At 39.8% G+C, this 27334-nt stretch overlaps 1 protein-coding gene across 2 annotated transcripts; it reads left to right on the top strand.

Moving 5' to 3' along the window:
* The first annotated feature begins 433 nt into the window (after positions 1-433).
* Positions 434-27062, top strand: LOC145452568 (type II inositol 1,4,5-trisphosphate 5-phosphatase-like). 2 transcript variants are annotated; one of them, XM_080330743.1, is made up of 22 exons: positions 434-1873; positions 4623-4664; positions 4736-4810; positions 4929-4997; positions 6090-6131; positions 6497-6643; positions 7670-7780; positions 8169-8283; positions 9387-9503; positions 10316-10497; positions 13067-13178; positions 13359-13533; positions 13916-14013; positions 14835-14945; positions 16917-17082; positions 17196-17306; positions 17584-17708; positions 17789-17902; positions 18415-18529; positions 19142-19266; positions 19965-20076; positions 24262-27062. In XM_080330743.1, exons 1-22 carry the CDS (start codon positions 1512-1514, stop codon positions 24384-24386), a joined length of 2751 nt encoding a protein of 916 aa, XP_080186869.1. In that variant the 5' UTR covers positions 434-1511; the 3' UTR covers positions 24387-27062. The 2 variants fall into 2 exon arrangements, with proteins under 2 accessions (XP_080186869.1, XP_080186870.1); XM_080330744.1 differs by lacking the exon at positions 4623-4664 and having other exon boundaries at positions 435-1873.
* Positions 27063-27334: the final 272 nt, after the last annotated feature.

Raw genomic sequence — 27334 nt, 5'->3', positions numbered from 1 at the left:
GACAAAATGAGGTGGCATATGTTACAGTAGGCGAGATCTATATGTCAGGTCGTGGTCTGGTTAAGTAGAGGGCTGACTAGTATTCTCATTCAGTAGAAATTGTTTGTATATCGACTTGAATGTGGACATGGACAGGACATGAACAAATTGGACATGCTCGACGACTGACTGATAGCCGGCGAGATACTTTTCCATACATGAGGTCCGGCATATTTGACAGAGCGATGATTTCCATTGCCTCATAAATGACAAATGCAATTTGTTTCTCTATTTATCTTCCGCGTGGATGTCTGTTAAAAAGACCTCTTCAAGTCGTTCGCAGCCACTTAGCTATATAAACTGCAGCCTCCTATTTTCGTGATATCGCAATTTTGTGGTGTTTTGATCTGATGTTTTGTCACGCCTGACTTGTTTTACAACTGATCTGATCGGAGCGATTCTGACTGATCAGAGGAGCTATGCTGGTTGGTTATTTTTTTGGAGTCAAGTTCGGCGAGATACATACGCAGAGGCAGGCTATGTTACAGTATCTGCAAGAACTACAATAAAGTGCCCTGTCATATAATGTTTTTTACGTAATCGTTGGATTATTACAAGAACTCTTGTACAAAACAAAGTACCGTATGTCCGTATACTCTATCGGGCGGCAACCTTTTTCGCTCTGCAGGCTGGTTGCAAACGGAATATGTTTCCGCGCAGTCCGACCAATCTATGAAGGCACAAATGTTAGCCACGCTCAAACGAAACAATGGGTGTCATGCTTAGGTGATTTTCTGTGCTCCATACTTGTCTGTTTATTTCCTTTGGCCTCATGTTCTTAGCAAGATGTGTGTAGTGCAGTAATTTGTCAGGCTTAAATTGGTTGCATTGAGACCTTTATTTAGTTAGTAAATGATTGAATATTCGTATGTTTCTCCATTATATTATAGTGTAGCGATATTTGGTGTACCACTTGAACTTGGTGCTTTTTAAGTGCGGCTTTGGCCATCCACAATAAACGGTTGCCCTGGAGGGATGCATAGTGCCGAGTGATTGATGCGTATACTACCACACTATCGCCAATACTCCACACAAATGTTGAGAATTGAAAATTCATTGCGGCTCAGATAATATATGATCACTATAGTGTGCCCAGCAGGGCAGCAAAACACATGTTTCAATTGAAGACTTGAAGAGAGTAACCTGTTTTTTTCTTAAATTTCCATCATTTATCTTGACTTCCGTACTATAATGCCAACGTTGCCGACCACAGCTCTGCATTACAATACACCCCAAATGTTGCCTAATCTAGCTATTACGGTAGTGATTTAAAAGTTATTGTGAACCATTTTAAACCCACTTCCCGGCGTGACATGGTTAAAATTCTGTTACAGTAACACGTAACTTGTTAAATTAGCAAATTACATACGATGTCTCAATTTTTTATGCATGGAATATATAGCATCTGCCTGTTATATATAGCTGTTGCAGCCTTGCAGGTACCATACCGCGTTGTATTTTAATACTTTTAGATGGACATATCAGAGTTTGACCCGTTACATGATAAATCTAATGAATCGAATACTGACTTACTATCGAATATTAAAATTTCTTTGACTGATGACGCAAATAGCGAAAATGGAAGTTCTGCACACAACATGTCACTGGAACAAACCTCGTCTATGCCAGACCGCAAGAGATCTGACCCTACAGGCCTCTCTACTGCCGTGCCAACAACACAGTCTGTTCCGAATGTACCCAGGAGAGATGGACCGAAACCAGCGCGTCCTCCCCCGCCACCACCAATGAAAGGTCGGTCCGCCAGTGACAATACTCTTCTGGATCAAGACCAGCGAACATCCAGCTTGCCAAGAAAAGAGCAACAGTTGCAAAGGTAAGTTTTCAAAACTTGATCAGTAGTAATGAAACTGCCGCTTCTGTTGATTGTCTTTGTCTATTTCCAGTTGTATATTACAGTTTCAGTGAGTTATGATAACACTTCTCTCATTTATTGCATCAACCATGGCCCTAATTCGTGAATTAGTGTCATAGCGACAACAAACACATTCGTTAATTATTAACTTGAATGCTTCTCGTAGTGTTGCTTAATGCGTTGGTGCAGTGGTTGCCGTTCCTTTTATATAATATGGTTCTGATTTAATCATGTTCCATGGCCCTCCTTAAATTTGGGAAGGTCAGCATCCTAGTTCAGACATTCTCAAAGCCTATTTGGGAAGCTGATTAGTGATTATACCAGGGCGGTTTTTTTTTGACATGTCAAATTAAGTCAAAATGTTTGTGTTGGGCTGAAATATTGTCAAAATTGTTTACCAAGTCATATTTTTTTGCAACCTGCATTTCGTTTGTATCGTGGGCTAGATGTTTGCACTGTCGGTGAACTTATCATTTGACATTGATATTCACGCAGTGCTTGCATATCGCATATCAATCGTTCGTATTTTGTAAAAATAATCCTCCTGTATCTTGCGATTTAAGTCGTATTGATTTTGTGGGATTGATAGATTTTAGTGCTCCTGTAAGGAAGGCTCAATTTCTCGGTGTATTTGTGTAGGGAGAACCTTGTAGATAATGTGCTGAATGCTTGAAATCCTTTTCGGTGCGTGCCTTTTAGTCTATATTTGCAGTATGTTCGTTGGGCCTAGTTGCTTTTTACGTTAAAATTGGTATTGTGCTTTGTAGCATTGGACTTAATGCTTAATCAATTCTAGCTTTGAACTGTTTGGATGAGTTTTGGTGCAGTAGGATTTATCCCCGTCTTTTTATCTTCATATATTTTCCACTATCATGCCTTGATAGCTTTTCACTTTCTATGGCAATTTATAATTTCTCTACTTCCATGCTTGGTCAGGACAGAATAGAAATCTTTACCCCACTTGTTGTAACAAACATTTAAAATACTATGGCTATATAGGCCTATAGAAAAACTATTGCGTATCTGTTTAATGAAGAGCTGAGAATAGGTAGTTTACTATCATTGATTCATTGCCCACTCTGTGCAGAAAATGTCTTGCTTTATATCTATGACACCACAATGTTCTGTGAATGAGGCATGCTTATCTCTTGCAAGATGTGAGTCAATGAGCATAGTAGATAGATGCTAATAAAAGTAGCTGACTGAAAATATTTCATGACTTGAATCAAACACTTAAAGTGATGACAAGCATACTTTGTAAGTAAACTGTGACTGTCTATTTAAAACAGCATCTTGTCAATCATTACCGAGTCCCTAAGTGGAATAGGGAAATCATTTTATATAATGTGTCTGAGCTGTTTAGTAAAGTGGTTTGTATTTTACAATTCAACACAAGTCTCTATTATGATTGTCTGAATTTCATTGCAAATATCTTTAACGCTTATGAATCCTTCGATGGCACTGCATGAGCATTAAATTTCCTCTGAGTATAACACCTAGCATTTGTAGCTGCTCATGGTGGGCACGTGTAGATGAATGTAGTAGAAATATTCAACTGACCAGTCAACCATGGTTGACGGAAATTCGAACTACACATATGAAGATTCCTTAGCTTTTTGAAATGGTAGGCCTAATAATGGGTTTATTAGTTTCAATCCCTGTCATCTTTGTCTGTAGTTACATTGGCATCAAAATAAATGGTTGTGATGAAAGTTCATTGTTTACATTTATCATATTTACATCACCTCTAAAGTACAAGACTTTCAAAGTATTTTGTTTCATCAACTCTTTTCATATGGCATGCGGAAAAGATACACGGACCCTGATTACGGCACCTCGTCTCATTGAGTTGTTATTACTAAGAGTTGTAGTGGGCGTGTGTTGGTTCTCTGACTTCCTACTGGTAAATCTCCTCATGGTACACACAGGTGACATAGGCTACTTTATATAAGCCAAACGGTCATGCTATTGCTGAACCCTTAATAGTGTTGTTTGTAAGTTATGCTGTGTAGTGTTATAAATAGTCTACAGTGACTGAAAAAGATAGATTGTGGAGGCTGGTGAACATTTCTTTTTAGTCATCATTCGATAGTCTACTCTGAGGAGACTAGGTCTACCTTTGTTGTTATTTGTGATCTGTTTTGTACTAATATTTCAAATATATTCTGTGACCTGTTTCATTTGAACCAAATCACTGCTTTTGAGCTCTTGCGGTTATTGCCATCCATTGATCACAAATAAACTACTTTCATTTTGTCTGGAGCTTATGTGTTTGCGCTTATGCTGTTATTATTATCTTTCGATCAATTGATATTGCTGTGTATGATTGTACAGGATCAAAATACAAAATTATAACGGTTTGTCCGAGGGACTCTTACATGTAGTGAATTCTATTTTGCATGGATGACTGACTCATGATATGCATTTATTGTCCAATGATCACAAAATGGTAGTTTTTATGTAGGAACACAGAATATTGAGTTCGCAGTTGTGAATGGAAGTCAGCACTGAAAACATTTCATTACATAACCATTGTGAGAAGTTTTCTAATGGCATAATTTCTAGGGTTATGATGATATCTTCCAGGAGATTGATCTTGATTCATTAGACCGATATTGTACTACTACTGTCATTACGAACACTTATAAATTTTATACATATATCACTACTGATAAAGGGTAACTACAATTCAATTCTCAATTTTTATCAGACACACAACGCCTTTGACTGCTAGCGAAACAAATCTCGCGAGGTACAGGAATATTACATGGTTCTTGGGGTACTGTGAGGAAATGACACTGTGCATGCATTCATATATCACAGGTCAGGTCAAGGAAACTCGAGTTTCTACACAAATTCAGGGACGATGCACCCCGCTAGTGAAACGAACCTCACAAGGCAAGTATGGCCTGTAGTTTCCTACAAAATGTGAGATAGGTTGTTTAATCGTTCTAAAATGCACCATCTCCAATGAAGAATAATTCACAGCCGTTTTGATATCGTGTTATATTTACAGATCTGATCGAGGCGGATCAGCATTCTACTTGGACTCTTCACACTCGGATAGTGACAGTAATTTGACCAGGTAAAGATACTACATCAACTGGCTAATTTCTTGCTAGGATTTTCAGTTAAAGTGTTACATGGCTAATTTGGAACATGAACCAGCATAATTGCATCGAGTAATCAACTGTTAATGGCATATGTACCTACTGCAAGACCATTGTAGTTAGGATTTTTAATTGTCTGCATTGCCAGGCTGCAGTTATATATCATCAGTGAGAGAAAGACTGGTTGTTTTTATGTCAGTATTGCTTTGAAAACACGGTCAAAGTTTGTTAAAGGGTTTCTCAGAGGTACAGAACTTGGTATATTCATATTGAAATAACCCCGGATATTTTAGTCAGCAACTGGTAGAGAATTTGAAATAACATTGTATACCAACAATCGTATCACCAAATATGACGTCGCCGCCATGAAACTTTGAATAATCTGGGTGAAGAGATCACTTGAGCTCAATGTACTATTTTTAGATACTACACACACTCCAAGGGAAGGAATATGAATTATGAATATAGTCTTAGTCAATTGGATATTGAAAGTGTGTTAACTTCAACATCAGTAAAACCACTGAAATTGTTTTATGATTTGATATTCATTTTTCTTGCAAATCATTTTAAAATCTGATGGTTTCCTGTTGTATGTGCTGCTCATTACCATTCGCCTTTGCCACACCTCCTTAGTATATTTATTCCCGAATATACCGGTACTGTATATTTGGGAACTAGTCACGTTATGTTTGCGTTAGGTTCGAATACGCTTGCTATTCAATGCTATGTTTTATGTTTTGGCATCCACCTGCTGATGCAAGGACACTGGTTTCGTTTCAAATAAGATTTTTCCAGTGAAGTTTTTGGGTGCAATTATAAAGTGCATATCTCTACAAGTTGACTTGTGGATTTTGTTTTGGTTTTTTCGAGCTTGCCAGTACAGCTCTTCCCTGTACATAGATCTGATGGCAATGTTTGCTGTGTGCTTCTGGTGCCTTTGTGCCAAAATTCTTTCTTTGTCAGGGTAGAGTATGCGTTTGATATGAATGAAACTGAACCACAAATATTTTCTTACGTTGTTATTCTCAATTCTGGCGCTCCTCTTTCACTAAATAACTATGTTTCAGGTCATCGTTTTACTTCGATGAAAAAAGCGCGCCTGTAACAAGGTATGTAATGTTGTTCAGGTTGATTATGTATAATGTGCGTTAGTCCAACTGACGGCTACCTTGCTGAAGGTAGATGTAGCAAAATTTTCAAAAATGAGCTGGAAAAAGTAGCCATCGTTGGTATGTCTTACTCAAGTAGAAGTAGAAGTAACATTATGAATTTCTACCCCAGCACAAGTCCAATTATTGCTCTCTAATAGCATCTTTTCTACACGTTGTAATTAAGCCAAATTTGGTATGCAGCGTTTTTTCAGCCGACCTAACAATATTATTGAATAGCCAGTAAAATTTGAAGAAAAAATTTATTTTTGAACACCCCATCTGTTTATTACCTTGTTTTACCGTGCGATCGCGTTTCGTTTCAGGCAACCCAGGAGCGGCTCTCTACAGCGCCCGCACAATATGTCGGTGGCGGAAGGCGATTTCTCGGATTTACGGGGCCAACGGGAGCAGATGATGCAGATGTACATGGCTACTCGCGAGCAAGAGTACACGGTTCGGCAACCGTTCAAGTAATGCTCCATTTGCGTTTTTATTCGTCTTGTCGTTCGGCACAGTGTTGCGTATTACTGACAGAGGCAGCCAAAGTAAGTCAGTGTTGATACTCAAGTAGGAGTTGAAACAACGTCGTGAAATCCTACTCAAATAGAAGTAGCGATTTACAAGTAAGTGAAAATGTCAAGTCGAAGTAGTAGGTCACAACATGACCGTTGGCACAACAAATAGGCGCAGTCTTCCGAATATAAATTTGGGTACCGGGTTTCGCGTGTCTGACACGACAATTTCACGCATAAAACGGCAGTAAACCTCTCGTCAAGCTACTTTTCAAATACTATGATTTGAAATCTCAAATTTTGAACATCAATAACTTGGCTACTGGTTGGAATTAAGCCAAATTTGTTGTGCATCGTTTTCCTTTCAGTCAACATAACAATTTCGTGGGGTAGCCAGTAAAATTCGAAAAAATTTTCTATTTATTTTGATTAAAAAAATCCAGAATTTACTACTACAATAACTTTGCTGTCACTGATTGGAATTGAGCCAAAATTGACGTGCAGCGTTTTTCCAGGTACCGGTAACATACCTATTTTATCAAGTAGCCAGTGAAATTTGAAAAATAAAAGTTATCTTTGAATACCCCTACTGACCACCTATGATTTCCAACACTGAAAGAACGGTGGTGTTACTTAAAATTATATTATTGTCCCGATTTTCGCGTTTTGGTATTGTAGCATTTTTGTCACCTTTTCTATGGCCAATCTTGACCGTTACAAATGTAACCGATCTGACGTCAAGCCTTTTTACTGGTAAATCCCACCTTCTTCACAGCGTAATCATTGTGAATGTTGAACCAAACGATGAGTGGTCTTTGACTACCGTTATAAATAGCCGTACAATGCATTGAAATGAGTAAAATTTGAATCATTGAATCATCGACATGGTCGGATTTACCAGTTCACATATCATACGAAACCAACTGTCCTGTCATTGTTGTGACTTTGCGGTGGAACTGAGATATCTTTTATCTATTTTATCAGAGTTTTCGCTGGTACTTGGAATGTGAACGGGCAGACTCCTCCGAATGATGTTAACGACTGGTTGTCTACAAAGGATTTGAGGCAGAATACACCGGACTTGTATTTTCTCGGGTTGGTAATCGCGGATTGCTGCTTGTACAAGTGATTTTTTTGCAATCGCACATCAACATAAGCTTTGATATGTCATTATTCTGTTGAATTCTTTTGAAGAGGGATGTGTGAATAATGGATATCTGTTTCAATTTCGATGATTCATCCAATGGTTTAGAATCTCGAACTCGTATGCACCTGCTTGTTTCAGTACACTTATTTCAATTTACCAATGTCCTATGAACATAGAGAGCAATGGAGCCAGTACTATGCTTGTCATTTGTACCATTTTACATTGGCTTTATTGAACTCTAGTACTGATTTTTGTTGAAAATTCAAAGTGTATCTGAAATCTTCTAGTTCTTGTCCTGTCGACCGAAGCCAAAAGAAATTTTGGGCTGTTTTCCAGTTTTCAGGAACTTGACCTGAGCAAGGAAGCGATGGTTTTCACGGAATCGTCGAGAGAAGACGAGTGGTTGAGAGTCGTTGAAAGATCTTTTCCGGATAGTTCGAAATACGTGCTGGTAAGTTCCGACCGGGTAGAATCGTATAGATGTATAGCTCTGATACCACACGAAGGATTGTAAATTCGATATAGACAATTGTTGTGTTTACGGAAAATCTGAAATTGTTTCATGTCCTAATTATAGCAATCGTATTCGGATAACTGGGAAATTTTCACCGTTTCGAACTAGATTACAATTGAAATTAAAACTACACAGCATTTTTTAAATTAGACTAGACTTGGAATTATAGCGAAACAGCATTTTCTAAATTAGATTAGAATCAGAATTACTGAATTCACGATAAGTTCAGCTCATATCAGAGACCATTCTCGTGAGCCTGGAAAATATATGTACGGAAAGCTTGGCTCGTTTTGCATTATATAGTTCTGGTGTCGCATTTTCGGGAAAAACCAGAAATTAGATTAGAATAATAATTAGAACACATTAGATTACAACTAGAGTATCAGCATTTTCCTGTAATTAGTCTGATTACACAACTAGAATTACCTAGTTGTCCAAGTTTGATAACAATACCAATACCGCTGAGTGTGTAGTGTAGGCTACTTATCAGGGGTAAATTCCATGGTTCGGATTGTAATTCTTGCTATGCAGCCGTATGTTTGCTGGAAACAAATGTTCAATGTGTGTGCTCAGCAGGCCTAGGCTGGTCCGGTATAGGTCAGATCTATATATCGATATGCGTGATGCGTTGACATTGAAATATAGCCTTAGCCTGAATCTGAATACTATTTTGTAGTAAAATCTATACCATGAAAATTCAAAGTATTTACCATTTCATATGCTTCATGTTAATGCCACGTCTGAGACTTGTCCATAGTACGTTGAATTTATACCAGACTGGCTTCTTGGATTTGATGTGTTGCCTCAATTCTTTTGGTGAACAGTGGCGTGAATTCCTTCAATTACCAGAACCTTGTTGAAAGCCTAATTGCGTCAAATATTTCCAGTTTATCATTTACTGTGCCAGAAGAATTTAGGTTTCGACCTGATTGTGTAGTCTTCACTCTATCATCTGTGTTGTATGGAGGATATTCGTTTTGGTTTCCACGCAGCTGGAAACTTATCGAATCAGCAACTTTTTACCATCACTTATATTCCAGATCAAATGTCAGAGGCTGGTTGGAATGATGCTTCTTGTCTATGTGAAGTCAATACACCGGCTTTCCGTGAATAACATCAGTTACCATCAAGTCGGAACTGGATTGCTCGGACGAATGGTAATTCCTGTTTACTGCAGCGTTGATAAGTCGGAGCAAACCTATTTTCTAAATTCTATGTATTACTGTATGTATTCAACGTATGCATGTGAACATACTGACCAATTACAAATTTATACAATGTAAAGGGAGGATTGTAATGTCTCGAGTCATGAAGCGACTCGAGACGGACTGGGGATGCAATTTTTGGTGACTCAGTTTGACTCGAATAAATTTCTTAAAAATGGAAAATGACTCTACTCGAGTACATTTATGTGCTGACTCGTCTTATGCTCGAGTCATTGCGCATGACTCGAGACATTCTATAGGCCTACGTGACTCAGAACCTAGTTCTGACTGAAAATCGAAAAGCCGTCGATATAGAAGTAGTCTGAAATTATAACTACTTTGGTAATTAGTGCTGCAATTATGCGAAGTAATTTGTATAAAGTCGAAGTCTTTCATTACTGACCAGCTCTGGAACGATGCTTAACAATTTATGCTCATTATTAAATTAAATTTTGGAGTGGCAAATATAGCCTGGTAAACCCAGAATTATGCACGAAAAACTCGAATAACTTTGTTTCTACGGTTTGCAGTTGAGTCAAATTTGTGTCGCATCGTTTTTTTTTACGTAACTCGGCCATTTTATCGTTTGAAGTTAAATTTGACAGAGAGAAAGATAATTGAATAGAAAGGACAGATGTTAGATGCGTTTAATGAAAAAATTATTTACATCCAATTTGTAAAATATACTATGCAGTATGCACTTGGTTTTTCGTAATACAACACATTATGCTTGCGTATTATTGCTGACCACAGATTTTATACAGGGCAACAAAGGTGGGGTAGCGGTGCGCTTTGATCTGCATCGTTCGTCGATATGCGTCGTAAACAGCCATCTCGCGGCACATTTGGAGCAGTGGGGTCGGCGTAACGAGGACTATCAGTCTATCTGTTCCAAATTGAGATTCGCTCTGGACGACCAACAACCACTGTCATTGTTTCAGCACGAGTTAGTTTTGATATCTCCTTTCTTCTTGATTTGATGACAGTTATTTGCCCGGAATTATGACTATAGACATGGTTTGATAGTAGGGTCATGGTGCCTTTACCAGCGATTGTAAAAAAGTCGTGCTGGTACTCCTATAGAGGTAGAAGAAGGGCCATAAATTCTGAAAGAGTACAAGTGCTTTGGCGTGCTGATAGTACCTTCTGTCAAACCTACTCATGGCTTATGTGGGAAGTTGGAAGCTCCGTCAATCAAGACTATAGCAACGTATACAGGTCTTTTGAAATGATTTCTATCTATATCTAATTGAAGTAGTCACGCGCTGCTGTGAGAAATTATGCTTAATGCGAATTACAGATAACGATCTATAAGTTATACGGTACCATGGAGCTTGTGTGTATGTTTTATATTGTTTGCACATAGCAATACTTGTAGTTTGACTGAAAAGAAAAATTACCGTCCTATCGATTTCTATGTTCCCAACACTTTAATGTTGATAGCAATGGCCAGACACCAACGTTATAGTGGGTGGCGCTTTAAAATGACGCTTCGACTGATCTAATACCCTGTATGCCCGGTTTGCATTCTGGACAGGTCGTTTTTTCTATTTTCAAAATTGAACTAAAATTTTAAGAACTGAGCCGTCTGTAGCGTCTGTATAATTGCCATTCTTGTAACAGTCATTGGTATTTAATTTCCGACTACGCAACCCCAGAGAATGGGCAAATAGACCCATTGGTGTTGCGACTTTAGCGATTTTTCCATTATCTATTTTGCAGATTGAACTAAATTACTTGAGAATACCTGTAACGATACACAGTGATGTCCTGGGATCACACTGTCAAACATATAGAGAATATCATCCAGTTCAGTGATTTTACTCCTTTTTTTGTGCACGTCTGTAAGTGCGGATTCCTCCTATATTCTAAGGCCTGCGGAATCACGTAGAATCTTGGTCATATCTACATTTGCACAGTTGCATTGAGGTTGATGAATCCTTGTAGGCTATTACTGAAAAGGAAGTTTGGGAATCACTCTACTATACTATTCTATCAACGGCTATTTCGCAGAATCAGCTTCACAATACCGGTGATAATACAGCGAGGTGTCGAAATCGCATTGTCAAACTTTGAGTCATGTGGCTAATTATCCGTTTTCGGTAACTTTACTTCTTTTGCGTGTTCGACCGAATGGATAGGAATGGATAGGATTGCTCATACCCGCTCCCTCTTGTTTTCTGAGGACGGTGGAATCATTCAGAATTGGCCCTGCAATCGCGCCGGATGATTTGAAATTGGCTCCGGCATCTCATATCTACATTTACATAGTTAACACATTGATAATAATCATTCTATATAGGCTATTACTAGAAATATGGTTCTAATTGGCCTTTACTCCCAATCTACTTGATGTAGCACGATGGGTCTTAACCTTTTTTCTCCCAACACCCTTTTAGAAATTTGCATGGGCTGCCCCCCATGTTTTAAGAGTTGTACTAAAGACGACACGGTATCGGAATATTAGGAATTTGCCACACATGATAACAACTCTACTATATAAGTACAATTTTCAGGATCAAATCAAGTTGTTATGATGTTATAACAACTGTCGGGTGCGGGCTCATACATCTGGTTCAAGCCCGTTGGGTTTTGTTTTATTGCTTTGTCTAGTAAGCCAATGAAAATGTGGTGTGATCACAATGAATTTAGTATGGTAATAACCCGGGACTAGCGCACCCAGTTCTGAACTTTAACACGCATATACTCAAACGAAGAAACCCGTATTATACAACGCACATGTGAGGTTGTGGGCCACAACAGCAAAGAGAGTCATTCGTTAGCAGAATCGTGCTTTTTTGTATTGGCACGACAGAAAAATACGTCAATTTGAGTTCGTAGCTCTCGAATATAAGGATATCTAGCTAATCATTTTGGCCAGAAAACCTCAAACTACGTCTACTGTACCAATACCTCTCTCTAGAAAGTGGTGATGCGCAGTGTACTGCAAGATTTAATACCTAGTTCAAAATAATTTGTCAGGAGGCCCTTATCTAGTGAGATAGAAGTGCTAAGGGAGACTTTGCAATCTTGAGTGACGCGCACGCCGCATAAAACCTACGTTTTACATGAATTATAGCAACCACACCATATTTGTAAATACTGCACAGTGAAAAATTGGGATATTTGATGAATTTTGACATGATTAAATTTTCTAGGCGATCTCTGGGATATATAGAACTATAGTTGTCTGATGTAACTTTGCATTCCTATGAGAACTACTACCACACCATCTATACCGCGATGTCATTTTTCTTCAGCACCCACAAAGCGTCCCGGCGCCCCCTTCAAAATTCAAATTGCCCCCAGGAGGCGCTGGCGACAAGGTTGAGAACCACTGATTTATCTGCTGGTTATATTTTTAAAGCATTATGTATATGTAACCAAACGAACCTGTATGGTCACGAAGATGTAAGCACTTTTCCTGCTTCCAATCTGTAACCTATTTCGTGGCTCTGTAGGCATGAATTTCGCCTATGTTGAAGCTTCGTTTCATCGCATTGTTCCCTTTTTAGCATCGTGTTCTGGCTGGGCGATCTCAATTACAGAATTCAATCGCTGGAATCTGAATATGTGAAGAAAATGATAGATATCGCAGATTATGAGGATCTCCGAAAGAACGATCAGGTGGGGTGTCATTGATATTCCAGTATCGTTGATAGGTTTTGGGTTTTAAGTGAAACTGTACAGATTTTGACAATTTTTGTGTATGCAATGTCCGCTTGTCTGCGAGTCTTGTAGTTGATTGTGTGAAGTACACGACCCTGTATTAAGGATCAAATCACCTAACGGTCATTTCTCTCACAGCTCATGATGCAGAAATCGGATCGGAACGTGTTTCAGAATTTTGACGAGGGCCCGCTGGATTTCCGGCCCACGTACAAGTACAACCCGGGCACCGACGACTGGGACACGTCGGAAAAGTGCAGGACGCCGGCGTGGTGCGATCGGGTCCTGTGGTGGGAACCCAACAAAAACAGGGGTGAGCTTGGGGCTCGATTTTGCTGGTGCAGTTATAATTGCACGAGAGGATTGTTAAAAATAACTTTGTTTTCCAAATTTCACTGAAAACCCCATGAAATTGTTAGACTGCCCAAAAATAGATGCAAAATACATTTGGTTCTTGGACTACGATGCGTAATTCTATCAAGTGGCTATGCCGAAAATTTTGTTGGTCGGTATGTGTGAACGAGACCGTCTTTCAATAGAATTGGTGACAAATTCATATGAAATATTCAAGGCCCAAGACCAGGGGTGGTATTGACTGGCCCGTGCGGTAATTTATGAAATAATTTGGATTATCAACTAATGAATTTCCTAAGTCCTTTGATTCCTCCCGTTAGGACTTGCCGTTCTTGTTTTAGGAGAATCCACGCAGGCGGCGTTCCTTAAAGAGTACCAACAGCACATGGCACTCAAAATCAGCGACCACAAGCCCGTGAGCGCGCAGTTCGACGTCAAGGTAGGATTTGTCGGTCGATTTCAATCCGAAATTCTTGATGCTGCATTACTGATATTCAGTAACGGTCCCCTTGTAAGGCCCTAATCAAGTTACGCACCTGGAGAATGATTTTCTTGATGTAATATTTGTGCAATGGTGTGCTATCTTACATGCGGCTATCAGGTTTTTGACCATAGTTTTTGTGTCACAGGTTTTGAGTACTTAAACGCCGTTGTGTTCGTACCCTGAAAATTCTACAAGACAAATATCTAGAACTTATACAACAACTTAGCCGTGGTGATGAGTGCCAAGTCTACGCCATACTTCTGATTACAGCAGAAGATAGTGCTGCCCAGAGTTGACTAGATCAAACTATCATCTGCCTTGTTTCTTTGATGGTCTGGAGATTCTTTCTCACAATGCTACAGAATCCACATTTATTCAATTAAATCATCTCCGATCTCTGTAAACGGAAGTAATTTTTGTATGGCTTGCATATCTTTCCGATTTTCTTGTCAACGTCCAAATTTTTGCGTACTTTTCAAATAGTATATTCATATTGAAATAAACCCAAATATTTTCGGCTGACACTCGTCAGGGGTAATCGTCAGCGACTAGTAGAGAAATAACATTGTATATCAACAATCATATCATCACTGTCTTTTGCATACCTATGTTTTTGTGCGCATTATGAACCTTGTTGTATTGCTGCTTTCGTTGATATTGCCATGTCATAATTGACAGTATTGTTTTTTTGTTGTTTGAAATAGCTCGTGCCGTGTCTTGGTGATAGGCATACGAAGAATTTTTTTGAAGGTGTTGTAAAATCTGTTACGTTAAAGGTCAAAGTTATCGATAACGCAAAATACCAGAAAGTATTCGAAGAGGAAAACCGCCGGCTCGATAAAATGGAGAACGAGAACCTACCGACCATGACCCTCAGCGCTCAACAGGTTAACGGAAAGCCCATGTTATTTATTTATTGTATTTTGTTTTATTTATTTTATTTGCAAAATTCTGAGCGTGAGAGTACGTCTATAGCAGGGATTCGACCTCGACATTGTTCACGTTACAAAGTTTAAGATTTGTGACTCGATCTATTACTGTCTTTCCGTTTACACTCTGACAATGATAGTTGAACAAATAGCTATTAGGCGAATTTACTAATATAGCATCAATTCATTAGGGTTAAGTACATGCATAAATGACGATTATACAATCTCCTCGTGTTGATTAACTTGCGAACTATGATAAGCTTGCCATCGAGTCCGGAAGTGCTGTCAAGTAGCGAGTCCATGATCTCTCGTGAACAATTCGATACGTGCGCTTATCAACGCGAATTACAGACCTCGGTTGAAGTTTGCGCATGTCAAAATGTCCGAGTTGTTATGGGATCTGTTCTATAATGGCACCGATTTCAGGGGGTTCAAACCTTTCCAATCATTTATAACTCAAGCCTTGACACACATCTTCCGGGGGTTATGTTCAAGTATTAGCGGAAATCAATTACGTATGTACGCACGCTCATGTTTGCGGGCATTCGATGTTCAGTTTCTAAGTGTCACTCTTTGATCACAATCGCTAACCAGCATACACATAACGGCATTGTCTCCGAGCAATCGAGAGATATTAACCATAGCACGCTAGGCCAGCAATGATATCTTTTGTACCAGGCCAATTGCAGATGGGATTGTGTAGGTCAACGATGATATCGTGCGCACCAGGCAAAGCAGATGCGATTGTGCAGGCCAGCGATGGTATAGTGCTCACCGGGCCTATTGCAGTTGGGATTCTTCAAGCCAGCGGAACTAGGCTTGTTGGAGACGCGATAATTCAGGCCAGTGATTTATGCCGAGCGCGTGGCAATCAATGACTTAATTTCGCGATCATCTCAGCAGGAGATTGTGTCGCGTTACATGGTGCACAGACGAATCTCGCTAATTGGTCGCGGCCGCACGCAAAACTGATAAAACGACTTATTGAATCGCAACTAAATAGTAGCGTCAGAATGGTCATTTCAAGAGGACTGGTACTGATTAATGCGACGGGCTACCAGTTACTCCCGCTGTTTATCCGTGCTCAGTTGCATTTCTTCACTTAGATATTCAGTGCACTGGACAGGCTTTCCTACCCTTATACCAAGAACAGAAAACTTTCACTCACCGGGACCCACACCAGCGTCTCCGGGCTCAGTTGTGTTGCCGCACTGCGCGCCGAGGCGCCAATCTCCGCGCCGAGACTTACGAATTTTCACTAGATTTCCGTTAAGCTTCCGCGTGGGCGAAGATGAGCAAAGAAAGCCCCGATCAAAAACTGTGTTAATATGTTCCTTAGGGTCGACTGACCCATGTTCAACTGCTGCTCATATGAAACCCTTCTCGGCTTCGACTTTCAAATTTATCATTTTAATATTTGTAACGGCGACCGCAGGCGACTCATTTGGTTGTCATGGGCTACCGATAGCCCACGGGCACCGTGTTGCTGACCCCTGCGCTAACCTAATGAAGAATAGTTACTGCATTGTCTAAGCAAAGTTTTTGCGCTTCTGATTGTGCAAAGATACGTTTGCATGACTGCTATGAGGGAAATTGTCATGACAAGTGGGTGAAATAGCTCCTGTATCGTCGTATTCGTAACTGAATATATTCACGAAATTTATACCTAATTGCAGTGTTATTAGTAGTTTGCGGTAGTGGCGAAGATGCGCCCTGCAATTTTTGGCGTAGACACCTCCAATTAAGTGTTGGTATGTGACCCCTCTACCTCATCTTCTTTTTGAAATTACCGAAATATCTTGCAGACCTTCATTTTCTTCTTCCACTCGAAGAAGTTTTGACATGTCTTGAAAACTAGACCTATTTTGTATTTCTCATTCTAATTGTATAGAAGTTCACGACATTACCTCAATTTTTGTTCAATTTCAGATCGAGTTTGGTCCGGTACGCTTCCAAGAAGCCAGGCTCCAGACGCTGGAAATCGCTAACACGGGATTAATTCCTTGCAAATTCGAATTCATTTGTCCTCCAAGCGGGAATGAGATCTGTCGGAAATGGCTTACGATAACCTCGCCGAAAGGCTGTCTGTTTCCCGGTTAGTATCGAACAGGTGCTGTGACAAAGTAGTACATTGTTAAGTACAATAATTCATTGTATATGCATCTGCCATTTTTCTCATACCATTCATTACTTACGTTTGTTTCCTAGGGGAAAATTGCGTTCTAGAGTTCGAAGTGTACGTGAATCGTATCACTGCGCCTTTACTCAACTCTGGGCAGGAACGTCTGGACGATATTCTTATTCTTCATCTAGTCGGAGGTAATATAACGTCATATGGTTTTATCCGTTATTATATGATAGACGAAATACCCATCATGTGGTAACTTTTCTTCGAAGTTACAATGAAATGTCTGTCTTGGCCGTCCTAGTCTCGAGTCATATGACTTGGTTCGAGTCACGCACAATGACTCGAGTACAAGTCGAGTCAATACGAAAATTGACGAGTTGAGTCATTTTACGCATTTGAAAAATGACTGGAGTCATTACAACCTTGTCTTCGACATGACAAGCTTCGCTTTTATCGCCTGTTTTGTAGGAAAGGATTTTTTCATCACTGTGAGCGGACGTTATGTACCCAGCTGCTTTGGGACGTCGATTGAAGCGCTCTGTCTGTTGCCAGATCCAGTCGCCACTGTTTCGCCCGAAAAAATGAGAGAATTAGTGAGTCGTTACGGCTGTCCTTTGTCCAAGCTCGATAGAGCTTCATCGTTACCAAGCTTTATTATTCCCGTGTTTCCCAGAGCGCCATACCGCCAGAGAGGTCTAACGGTTTGTTGAAGGACTCGAAAACACTGCCGGTTCCTAAAGAGCTATGGCGTCTTATCGATCATTTGTACAGGAATGCTAAATATGAGGTTTGAAATCTTTTTTCTCTCATAAATTTAAAGGTTGTCGCAGTATATTCATTTATTGACATTCTTCAAAGCTTTGCTGTTGAACCTAATTCGGAAAAATCCCCAATGCAACGGTACACACGGATGATGAAATTGAATGGTGTAGGTTATTATATGAAGATACCAGATGTCAAAATAGCAACCAAGTTTGGGAAGAAGTTAAGCCGAATGATTTAATTGGTATCGAGTGTGGATAGTTCTGGATTTTAGTTTTGTTGGAAAGACTCGGAAATAAATAAAGTTTTGTTAAATAACACTTGTGAACTAAGTGATTAGAATTAGAATTAATCAATTTCACAACAAAATATATCTGTCTGTTACACTGCTATCTATGTGATGTCCGAGTTGTTTATGTCGGCCAACGCGATTGTCAGGCAACTGGTCTGGTGCTACAGCGACTTGGTACTGGCGCCGATGGCTTTAACGAGCTAAAAACTGCGTTGCTGGATTGCCTATTTCTTTCCTTTCGACAGCGCGACCTTTTCCAACAGCCTGGACTACACGCGGAAATTGAAGAGATAAGAGACCAGCTTGATACCACGCTGCGCAAAAGTTATGAAGCCCACGACGGGACTTGTACGCTTCCCGGTGGGTATCTGCGTTTAAAGTGATTTTCAGCGTGGAACTCGGGTGTTTGTTATTTTGCGTCGTGCCGACATTGGCGATGCCACAATTCTTTGCACAGGAAAAATGATATGTGTTTAATGAACTGCGAACTCAAATTTCTGTGCAAGCTGTACCTGTACTGTACTTGCAGCAAAGATAGCAATAGTTATGGAATTAGATAGAAAGATAGAATATGATTATTCATTCATACAGCAATGCTAATAGTATATAACGTTGGTGTCATTATGGTTAATTATGTTATATTTGTGTTGACCAGTATGATATTTCTGCATTTCGACTGTTACATAGCCGAATGTATCTGAAAGCTTTACACTGAATTACAAGAAAATAACAGAAACGTAGGAGTGTCAATTGTCTATTTGTGTGCGGTATAAAAGTTGTAAAAGCTACGATTTACTTCCTACTACGTCAAATGCAGGTGAATACAGTAATTTGGGCCTATTTGGGGTACGTATTTTCTAAACTAATGTCAATTTGGCAAAACGAATGTCATATTCGTAATCAGCAATCTTAGAAACCCCAGAAGACACTCCTAGGTGTTCTGTCGAAAAAATTTTTCATGTGTCCTCACAGGTTCAAATCACTCGGCCGCGGAGGCGCTTCTCATTCTATTGGAGGCGATGCCTGAACCCGTCATTGCATATCATCTGTACGAGGCTTGTCTCATGGTTAGCGATCACTTTCACACATGCAAAGAGGTATGGGCCGAAGTCAACTTGTGAATCGAGTGGTACGATTGGTTGGCGTGCAGAATAAGTGCCTGAGTGGTCCGATTTTTAATTTAGTGTCGGCGTTAGACTTCGGGGCGAGTATTCGTGTGTCACTTATTGTGACGGTATCAATGATCTGGGAAATTAAAATAGGTACCTTTATGCGACCACAAAGGATATAATGCCAGTTCCACGTCACATTAAAGAGTATTTGGTATTTATTTGACCATACATTGCAGCTATTTGTCATTTCCAGTAACGTGGGTAGCTTTGAGCAATATGTTTCGTATGCTGTGATACGACCAATCGAAGTCCAAGCTAATCGCTATTGTAAATGCCGGTGCAGTGTGACTCTCTCTGCTTTGAATGGCTAGCTATTATGACACTCGCTATTTTGGATGTGTCGCTATACTGACATTCACTATTTTGACAATCGATGCGTTGAACTTTTTTGCGGCACACATTTGGATTCAGATTCGAAGAAACCGAATCTGAAGATTTTGTTCAGACATGGATTTTCCGGTTATTTCATTAAATTTTTATGCGGCATGCGCACAAGTTTTAGTCATTCCGTCATTTACACTTTGGCTTCAATCTCGATTACTGAACGGGATGTAAACTATGAAACTTTCTGTATGCTGGTCTAGTTCGCCGTCTTATGTTCTCCACTATGCATTGCTTTGTAGGTTTTGCTGAGGCTGTCTCCGCAACATCGCGGCGTCTTCAAGTACATCATGTCTTTTCTGAGAGAGTTGCTCAAGTATTCTGAGGATAACGGGCTAAACCCCGATTTGTTAGGTGAGAAATCGTTGTCGTTTCTATCGTTTCTTATGCATTAGTAGGACAAAACTTCCGTTTGTTATGAGTTGGTCGATTTTTTTTACCTAAAAACAGAAGCTTTTGACTTGAAAATGAGAATTTTGACATTTTTTGACCTAAAAATAAGAATTTTGACAAAATTTTGCCCTCGTGTATGTAAATCGGGTGTTTCCCCACATAATGTTAGAATTGCACTACTTTTCTTCATCTCTGTCCTTACGAAGTAGTTTGAATTGAAAAACTTTATTTCAACGAAATCTGGACCCATGAAGAATTCCAGTAGTTACATTGTGCATTATAGTAGAAATAATTTAAAAATGTTGTAGTACAACGAAAGATACTTTACTACATTCTCGGGTAGGAAATGTATGTCCGCACTAAGTAGATTGCCAAGAATGGAGAAAGAACGTTGCATATATGAAGTAGGCTACAAGCTGTAAAATGTCAAATTATAAGTTCACCGACAGTGCAAACATCTACGGTACTAACGAAATACACGTTTAAAAATTTTTTGACATTGTAAACAATTTTGACTATTCTTTGACCTAACGCTACAATTTTGCCTTGTTTTGTAATGTAAATAAATGGCCGTAGTAATAATTTATTAATATTATGACATCAATGTATAAGTATTGTGTTAAAATAAATTCGGATATGAATATGTCACTCCGTATGAGCGTCAATTGTGGTATTCGGCACTTGGCATGTTGTATGTATTGATGCATTCTGGCTAGGGGTTAGGTTAGTGTTCAGTGTTGGGTTAGGGTCAGGGTAAGCGGTTAGGGGTTGTGTTAGGTTTAAAGTTAGAGGTTACAGTAGGGGGAGGTTAGCGTAAGGCAGGGGTTCTCAAAGGGTGGGCCACAGAGCATTTTGAGGTGGGCCACGGGGCTATTTAGAAAATTTTAGAATTAATGCAAGTTTAGTTTTACAAGTTATGTTAAACGCTAGAAATATATTCATAAACTTATCATCCGACTTGTCATCATGAGACGTATTGGCACGCACGGAGTCAGCATGTACCCGTCGAAAACGGGAGGGGCAAATGGCGGCATTTTCCACTGGCTATGACAACCTACAGCTAACAGCAAGCAACTAAAGTAATTTCGAGTATATGATACCTGGAAGGTAATGCTGAAGTAACCGAGTATTCCGACAGGGTCAAATGTCGTATGCCGTGGAAAGGGGGTGCAATAAACTCGGAATATAGTGTATTTGATGCATAGATTTACTGTACTTCGGCAGGTCGTGTTATTGTAAGACAAACATAGCCTTAATTGAAAATTATTAGCAACTTCTGGTGAAGGTATACTGCACCAGGGCAACGAATCGTAATGGATTGAGGATTTAGCGGAGCGCATAAATCGTTGGAGTCGGTTTAAAATGTCCGGCCTGGAAATCATTGAACATAATGTGAGATCACATGAATTGATTGTATCGTTGGATTGAATATTCTGAAATTGCAACTTCAGTTGGTTTGGTACAAGACATACAATGTGCATTGTACAGCATGCATATTAAAAAACTCTTTCCCCACTTCTCTGTAGTAGTAGTAGCACCCTATTCATTAATGAATTGTTTGAAGCTGGTCCAGAATGATTATATTTTTCGCCACAATAGTGGAACTAAAACCCTAATCACAAAGTGGATGCGAGAATTTTATCATTGTGTTTCGCGACGCGAATGGAGCAGCGGACGATCATAATATACACAGGAGTTTTAGCCTATGATCTACGAGAGCAGTAACTGCCGCACCAAAACCCCAATCGGGGGAGCTCGAAGGAACCCAAGATTATGTCGTTGGTCGTTTATTGAGGATATTTATTCAACACGGAAATTTTCGTCGCCCTTTACGCGATTTCATGTCCCTAGAGCTGTAGATATAAATATTATCAGTAAATTAAGAGAAAAATGCGCATATTTTAGAGTCCAGTGATTCCCAAGTGCGGCCCTGAGGGCCGCATGCGGCCCCCAGATAGCCTTCTTGCGGCCCCCAACATATATTAAGAAATCGATTTATGACAAAAATAAAATTTATATTTGTAAAATACTCTTGCTTGGCTTGACCTATGTGGTTTTTAATTATAGAATTGCAGGAAAGTTGTGAATTGTGAGTATCGACTGCTAACGTTATGTCACTGCTGTTTCAATGCAAGTGCCCCAACTTTCCAGTTGAACGAACAGTAGCTATAGATATAAGTAGGTATTGATAACTTTCAAAACCGGAGGAAAATCTCTCCCTCGTGGTCGCTTGACTAAAAAAGAAAGAGGCTCAACTCCCGGAAAATACAGTTTTTCTTTCACATTAACAGGTGGTTGACTGACAAAAAAACTTCCTGGTCCAGCTCCGAAATAGCCGCCGTAGCGTTCCTACAGTGCTGACTTAATGTATATCAGTCGAATTTGGCCCTATGTAACCAAAATCCTCAAAAAAGAAGACATTTGGGCGTCCTCCGAGGACACTTTAAAAAAATCAAAAAAGAGGACAAATCATCTTAAAAGAGGCCGTATGGTAACCCTATGATAACTAGATGTACAACACGTGACTCACGGTTGAATACGCCGAGATGCATACTGCTTAGTCGGCTAAAAGCAGCATAATTGGTAGTCCTATATTCAGGGCCGTAACTGTCGCACCCCAAACCCCCCAATTGAGGGGGCCGAGCTCGAAGGGGCCCAAAATTATAAATTATAGAGTATTTTTTGAAAATTTATGCAACTTCTTGAAAAATTTTTCGCGCCGGGCGCGATTTCAATTAGCCGCATATCTTGATTATTGGGTACTCTTCCCCAACAAAAAATACGCAAGATTTGTTGAAATGGGCATATCAGCGTTGGCCATGACCGCACCAGAACGCACCAAGACATTTAAAGTTTTAGGCCATGTAACATGTGACTCCAATAAGTGTGAACGATCGGCAGCGAGAAAGCCATGGCCGTAAAGGACTGCTTTTATGCTGACCAAAAACTTCGAAATACCAAAAACTTCGTTATGTATACAAAATACACATAGGTTTATTTGTCCATATAGGCGCCTAAATGACTGGCGCCGAATGTTCTTGTCTTGGAAATCTGAGCCTATCAAAATAAATACCATCCCGCAGGAAAGAAAATTACATTCCAGCGAAGAAATACCAATTGATCTGAAATCGTGTGATCTTCCAGTTTAGTAGGTTTGGGCAATTCTACATTTTTTGATACAGCAGACAGGATGTCACGGAATAACATCATGTGAAGAAGTCATACCTAGGGGTCTGCCCGCCCGAAGATGTTTAATTTTATGGGGTCTGCAGTTTCAAAGACACTCAGCTCTACCGGTAAATTGGATTACGTGGGCAAAGACGACAACCACGCAATTCCCGATCTTATTCACCGAATTTATCATGAATTATCGAAATATTCGGGCGTCGCGCTGTCTCAATAAACAGTACAACTTTAATTTCGTGGGAAAAGCGAACGACGTCATGCGGGGTCAGTTTATCACCCTATGCGAGCCCGGGGTCCTGACGAAGTGCCGTTACGTTCCTGCCAACGGGTACCCCCGGATATGTTTGATTCCTATTGAGGGGGCCTATACCTTTACAAACACACCTCACTCAACTCTACCGGTAAATCAGATTACGTTAACAGAGACAAGATGAAAATTGATAGCAATACATGCAATTCCCGATCATATTGACCGATTCAGTCATGAAACTAAAGAAATTTTTCGCGCTTCGCGCGTTTCGACGAGAAAAGCTGATTCACTCAACAGACACCCAATGCAGCAGATAAGTAGCGGTAAACGGTGTACAGTTTTGAAACCTCGCCAGGGCAATAAAACTACTCCGAAATAGCCATTATGACTGTTTCGGTCCGTTTCATAGCCGTAGTATTCGTGCGGCCCCGACCGTACTCTGAAATTCTAAATTTGGCCCTCACACCGAAAAAGTTTGGGAACCACTGTTTTAGACAAATAGGCATATCGTCGCCGTCGACTACCACACATTGAACAGGATTAAGAATCTAAGATAAGAGGTGGGCCACAACACATTTTCAAACCGGAAAATGGGCCACGACCAAGAAAGGTCTGGGAACCCTTGGCGTAAGGATTAGGAGCCGTCACGTTCTAAATTTACTCGTAACCACTCATCACTTCTGGTTAATTAGAATGCTTTTTCTTGCCAGCGAACGTCTTCAGCGGCTTGCTATTGCGGGCTCCGTCTAAAAAGTCGTTAATGGAGATGAAGATCGACAGGGAGCGTTCGAAGAAATTCATTTCGCATTTTTTACGTAACGCGTACGATCAGTGACTTTTCCCTTCGTGGAACTGCAAACTATCCACTGCCATCTGTAGTCGTAATGGACTCGCACTGAGATTCTGATTCTATTGCGACCTTGCTACCGATTATATCTCATGTGATTTGAGCCGACGATAATGCTAAAAGGGAGCGCTGTATCCGTGTCGCATTCATGATGCAGATCTCGCCACCGGGAGAGGACTATTTTCTATTGTTGGACTGTTGGTATCACGTTACTGACAATAAAATGTTTTTGAATTGTCCCACCTAAAACTAATATTGTATTTCTCCTCATTATCTGCTGCATTCATCGTCAGGGATGTCTGGAATGTCCGATAATGCAGCCATGGATTTAACCATACAATTCCAACCAATATGCCCTTACGAAATTAGGTTCTATTGCTTTTGTGAATGCTCCAAATATGATATGCCATGCTAATACGCAGGGTTGTAATGACTCGAGTCACGATTTTCTGATGACTCGACTTGACTCGAGTCATTTTTTCAAAATATGGAAATGACTCGACTCGAGTCAGATTGTGTATTGACTCGACTTGGACTCATGACTCGAACCAAGTCATTGACTCGAGACTGAGACGGCCAAGACCGACATTTCATTGTAATTTCGAATAATTGTGAAGTAACCACCCTTCTGGAATTTCGTCTGATTGGCACTGCTACTTGAAAATGCCACCAGTAACTGCTAAAAGTGAGGAAAATTAGTACCGTAATTTTCCGGATATAGTGCGCCCCCATGTATAATACGCACCCTTAAAATGGCGTGTAAATTCTGGGGAAAAGCATGTACCCATGTATAGTACGCACCGTGCATTCGCAGTACATAAATAGTTGTGTTTTAGTACGCGATGTTGTTCTATTTTGCGATGTCACTGTCGAACAATCATGACATAACCATCGCTAATCATATTACAATTAACGGCATTGTCTCTAAACGAGAGTAGATAGTAGTCAAAGCCTGCGAGGCCGGCGACACGATAGTTAAGGCCAACAACATTTTGCACACGAGGCCTATTACAATTACAGATGCGATTGCTCAGGCCAACAGTTATGTCGGGCGCACCAATCTTGTTGGGGATGCGACTGATTACGCAAGCGATTATATCTTGCGCACATGCCCTCTTGTGTATGCAATTGTTAAGGCCTGTCGTTGACTCGATGAATAAGCAAGGATTGCCGCGCACGCTTGTAGCAATCAGCGACCTAATTTCGCTCGTGTACAAGCTGCAAACTAACTCAGCAAGAGATCGCGTACTGTGCAAAAGACTCTTGTTAATTGGCAACAAACTTTTCGTTAATTGGTAACGCGCTTGTCTATTTGGCAGCGCATTACACTCTATAATACGAATTACGGGGCACGATGTCTAGAGATGATGCGCGATTGGAAACAAACATGAAGAAAGGTGTGATTTGAAGTCTTTGATCGAGGGAGATTTTTTCTCAAGGCTTGCTGTACCCATGCATAATACGCACCCCCCTATTTTAGGGCAAAAAATCGGTAAAATTTTGCGCATTATACATGGAAAATTACGGTATATTATAAATGCGAAACAGTCAATATCACCAAATATAGTTATATAAAATGAGTTTAACAAGACTTTAACTGGAAACTGAGCAGTCAACATAATGACTTGGACTCTAACTCGAGTCATAATACCATGACTCGGACTTGACCCTCTGTTCGATGACTTGGACTCGGACTTGACTCGGTGGTGAATTGAAAATGACTCGACTTGACTCGAGTCAAAACAATAAAAGTGAATTTGACTTGTGACTCGTAGCATTGTGACTTGGTCACAACCATGCTAATACAACTGCTGCTACTTTCAATTTCATGAGACTAAAGAGTTATATTCTCAGGCGTTGGCAGTAAGAATGAAATAGTATCAATATAACACATAAGCTTGTGTTGGGACTTGGGTGGAGGTTAAATCCTAGCCAATCGTCATGCGAGCTAGCTGATATATTCTGGTGTGTTGATAATTTAATAATATATTCGTATTGAAATAAGCCCGAATATTTCCGGCTGACACACGTCAGGGGTAATCGTCAGCAACTAGTAGAGAATTGGAAAGAACATTATATATCAATAATTGTCTTCTCAAAGTTTCTAAATAAAATATATCGTTTATTTCATCACAACTTTATAGGCCTGGATTTGAGATACGCAATTTGTTAGTATTATTTCCAAATCTGGAAATACAAACCAGTAGTAGTATAAAATTCGTCAAATTATTTTTCATGTTAAAATGAAATCACTCAATTCTTCAAGCATCGGATTCGATGTGTCTAGCGTACTATGTACGGCAAAAATATTATATTTAATCCTGAACATTTCAGCTACCGGTATTATGATGCACAATGGTAGGAATCACATGCTGATCTTCCTTTGCAACGTGCCAACAACGAATTCAATAACCGTGGATTCGTTCTGCGAAATCGTGCAATTATTGATATTCCGATAATGTCTCTGTCGCGGGCGTGTTGTCATTTCGCAGATTTTCTTACCTATGGTGCTGAGCACAGTTCAAAATTTGAAAATTGACAATTTTCTCAATATTCCGCGTCGATATTTCATTTTCCTATTTTTCTTGCAAGTATTACCGTGAAATGATATAAGTCGTAGATTATGTTGTTTCAGTTGAAATATATAATTATTTTGAAATCAAATGATTTGAGTTAATGCAACTGCTAGACACGGAATGGGATTGGGTAGGATTGAACATAATTTTCAGGGCTCAAAGTATGTTGGCTGCGTATTAATCGCAAGTCAAGATCAGAAATTCTTACCAAGGAGCTTATACACAGAACCTGTTGTTGCGTTGGAACTGGAAAGACACTTGACGGTCATTATGATTAAACATGTCCAGTCTTTATTGACCAAGACAACTATATGAATGACCACTAACCAGTATGAATGATAGCAAATGTAGCGTACTTTT

The sequence above is a fragment of the Botryllus schlosseri genome, chromosome 12 (assembly GCF_051294905.1).
Source record: "Botryllus schlosseri isolate E-star chromosome 12, Bs_hap1, whole genome shotgun sequence".
NCBI classification, from domain to species: Eukaryota; Metazoa; Chordata; class Ascidiacea; order Stolidobranchia; family Styelidae; genus Botryllus; species Botryllus schlosseri.
The sequence above is the reverse complement of the archived record's forward strand: the minus strand, read 5'-3'. Positions and strand labels throughout refer to the sequence as shown.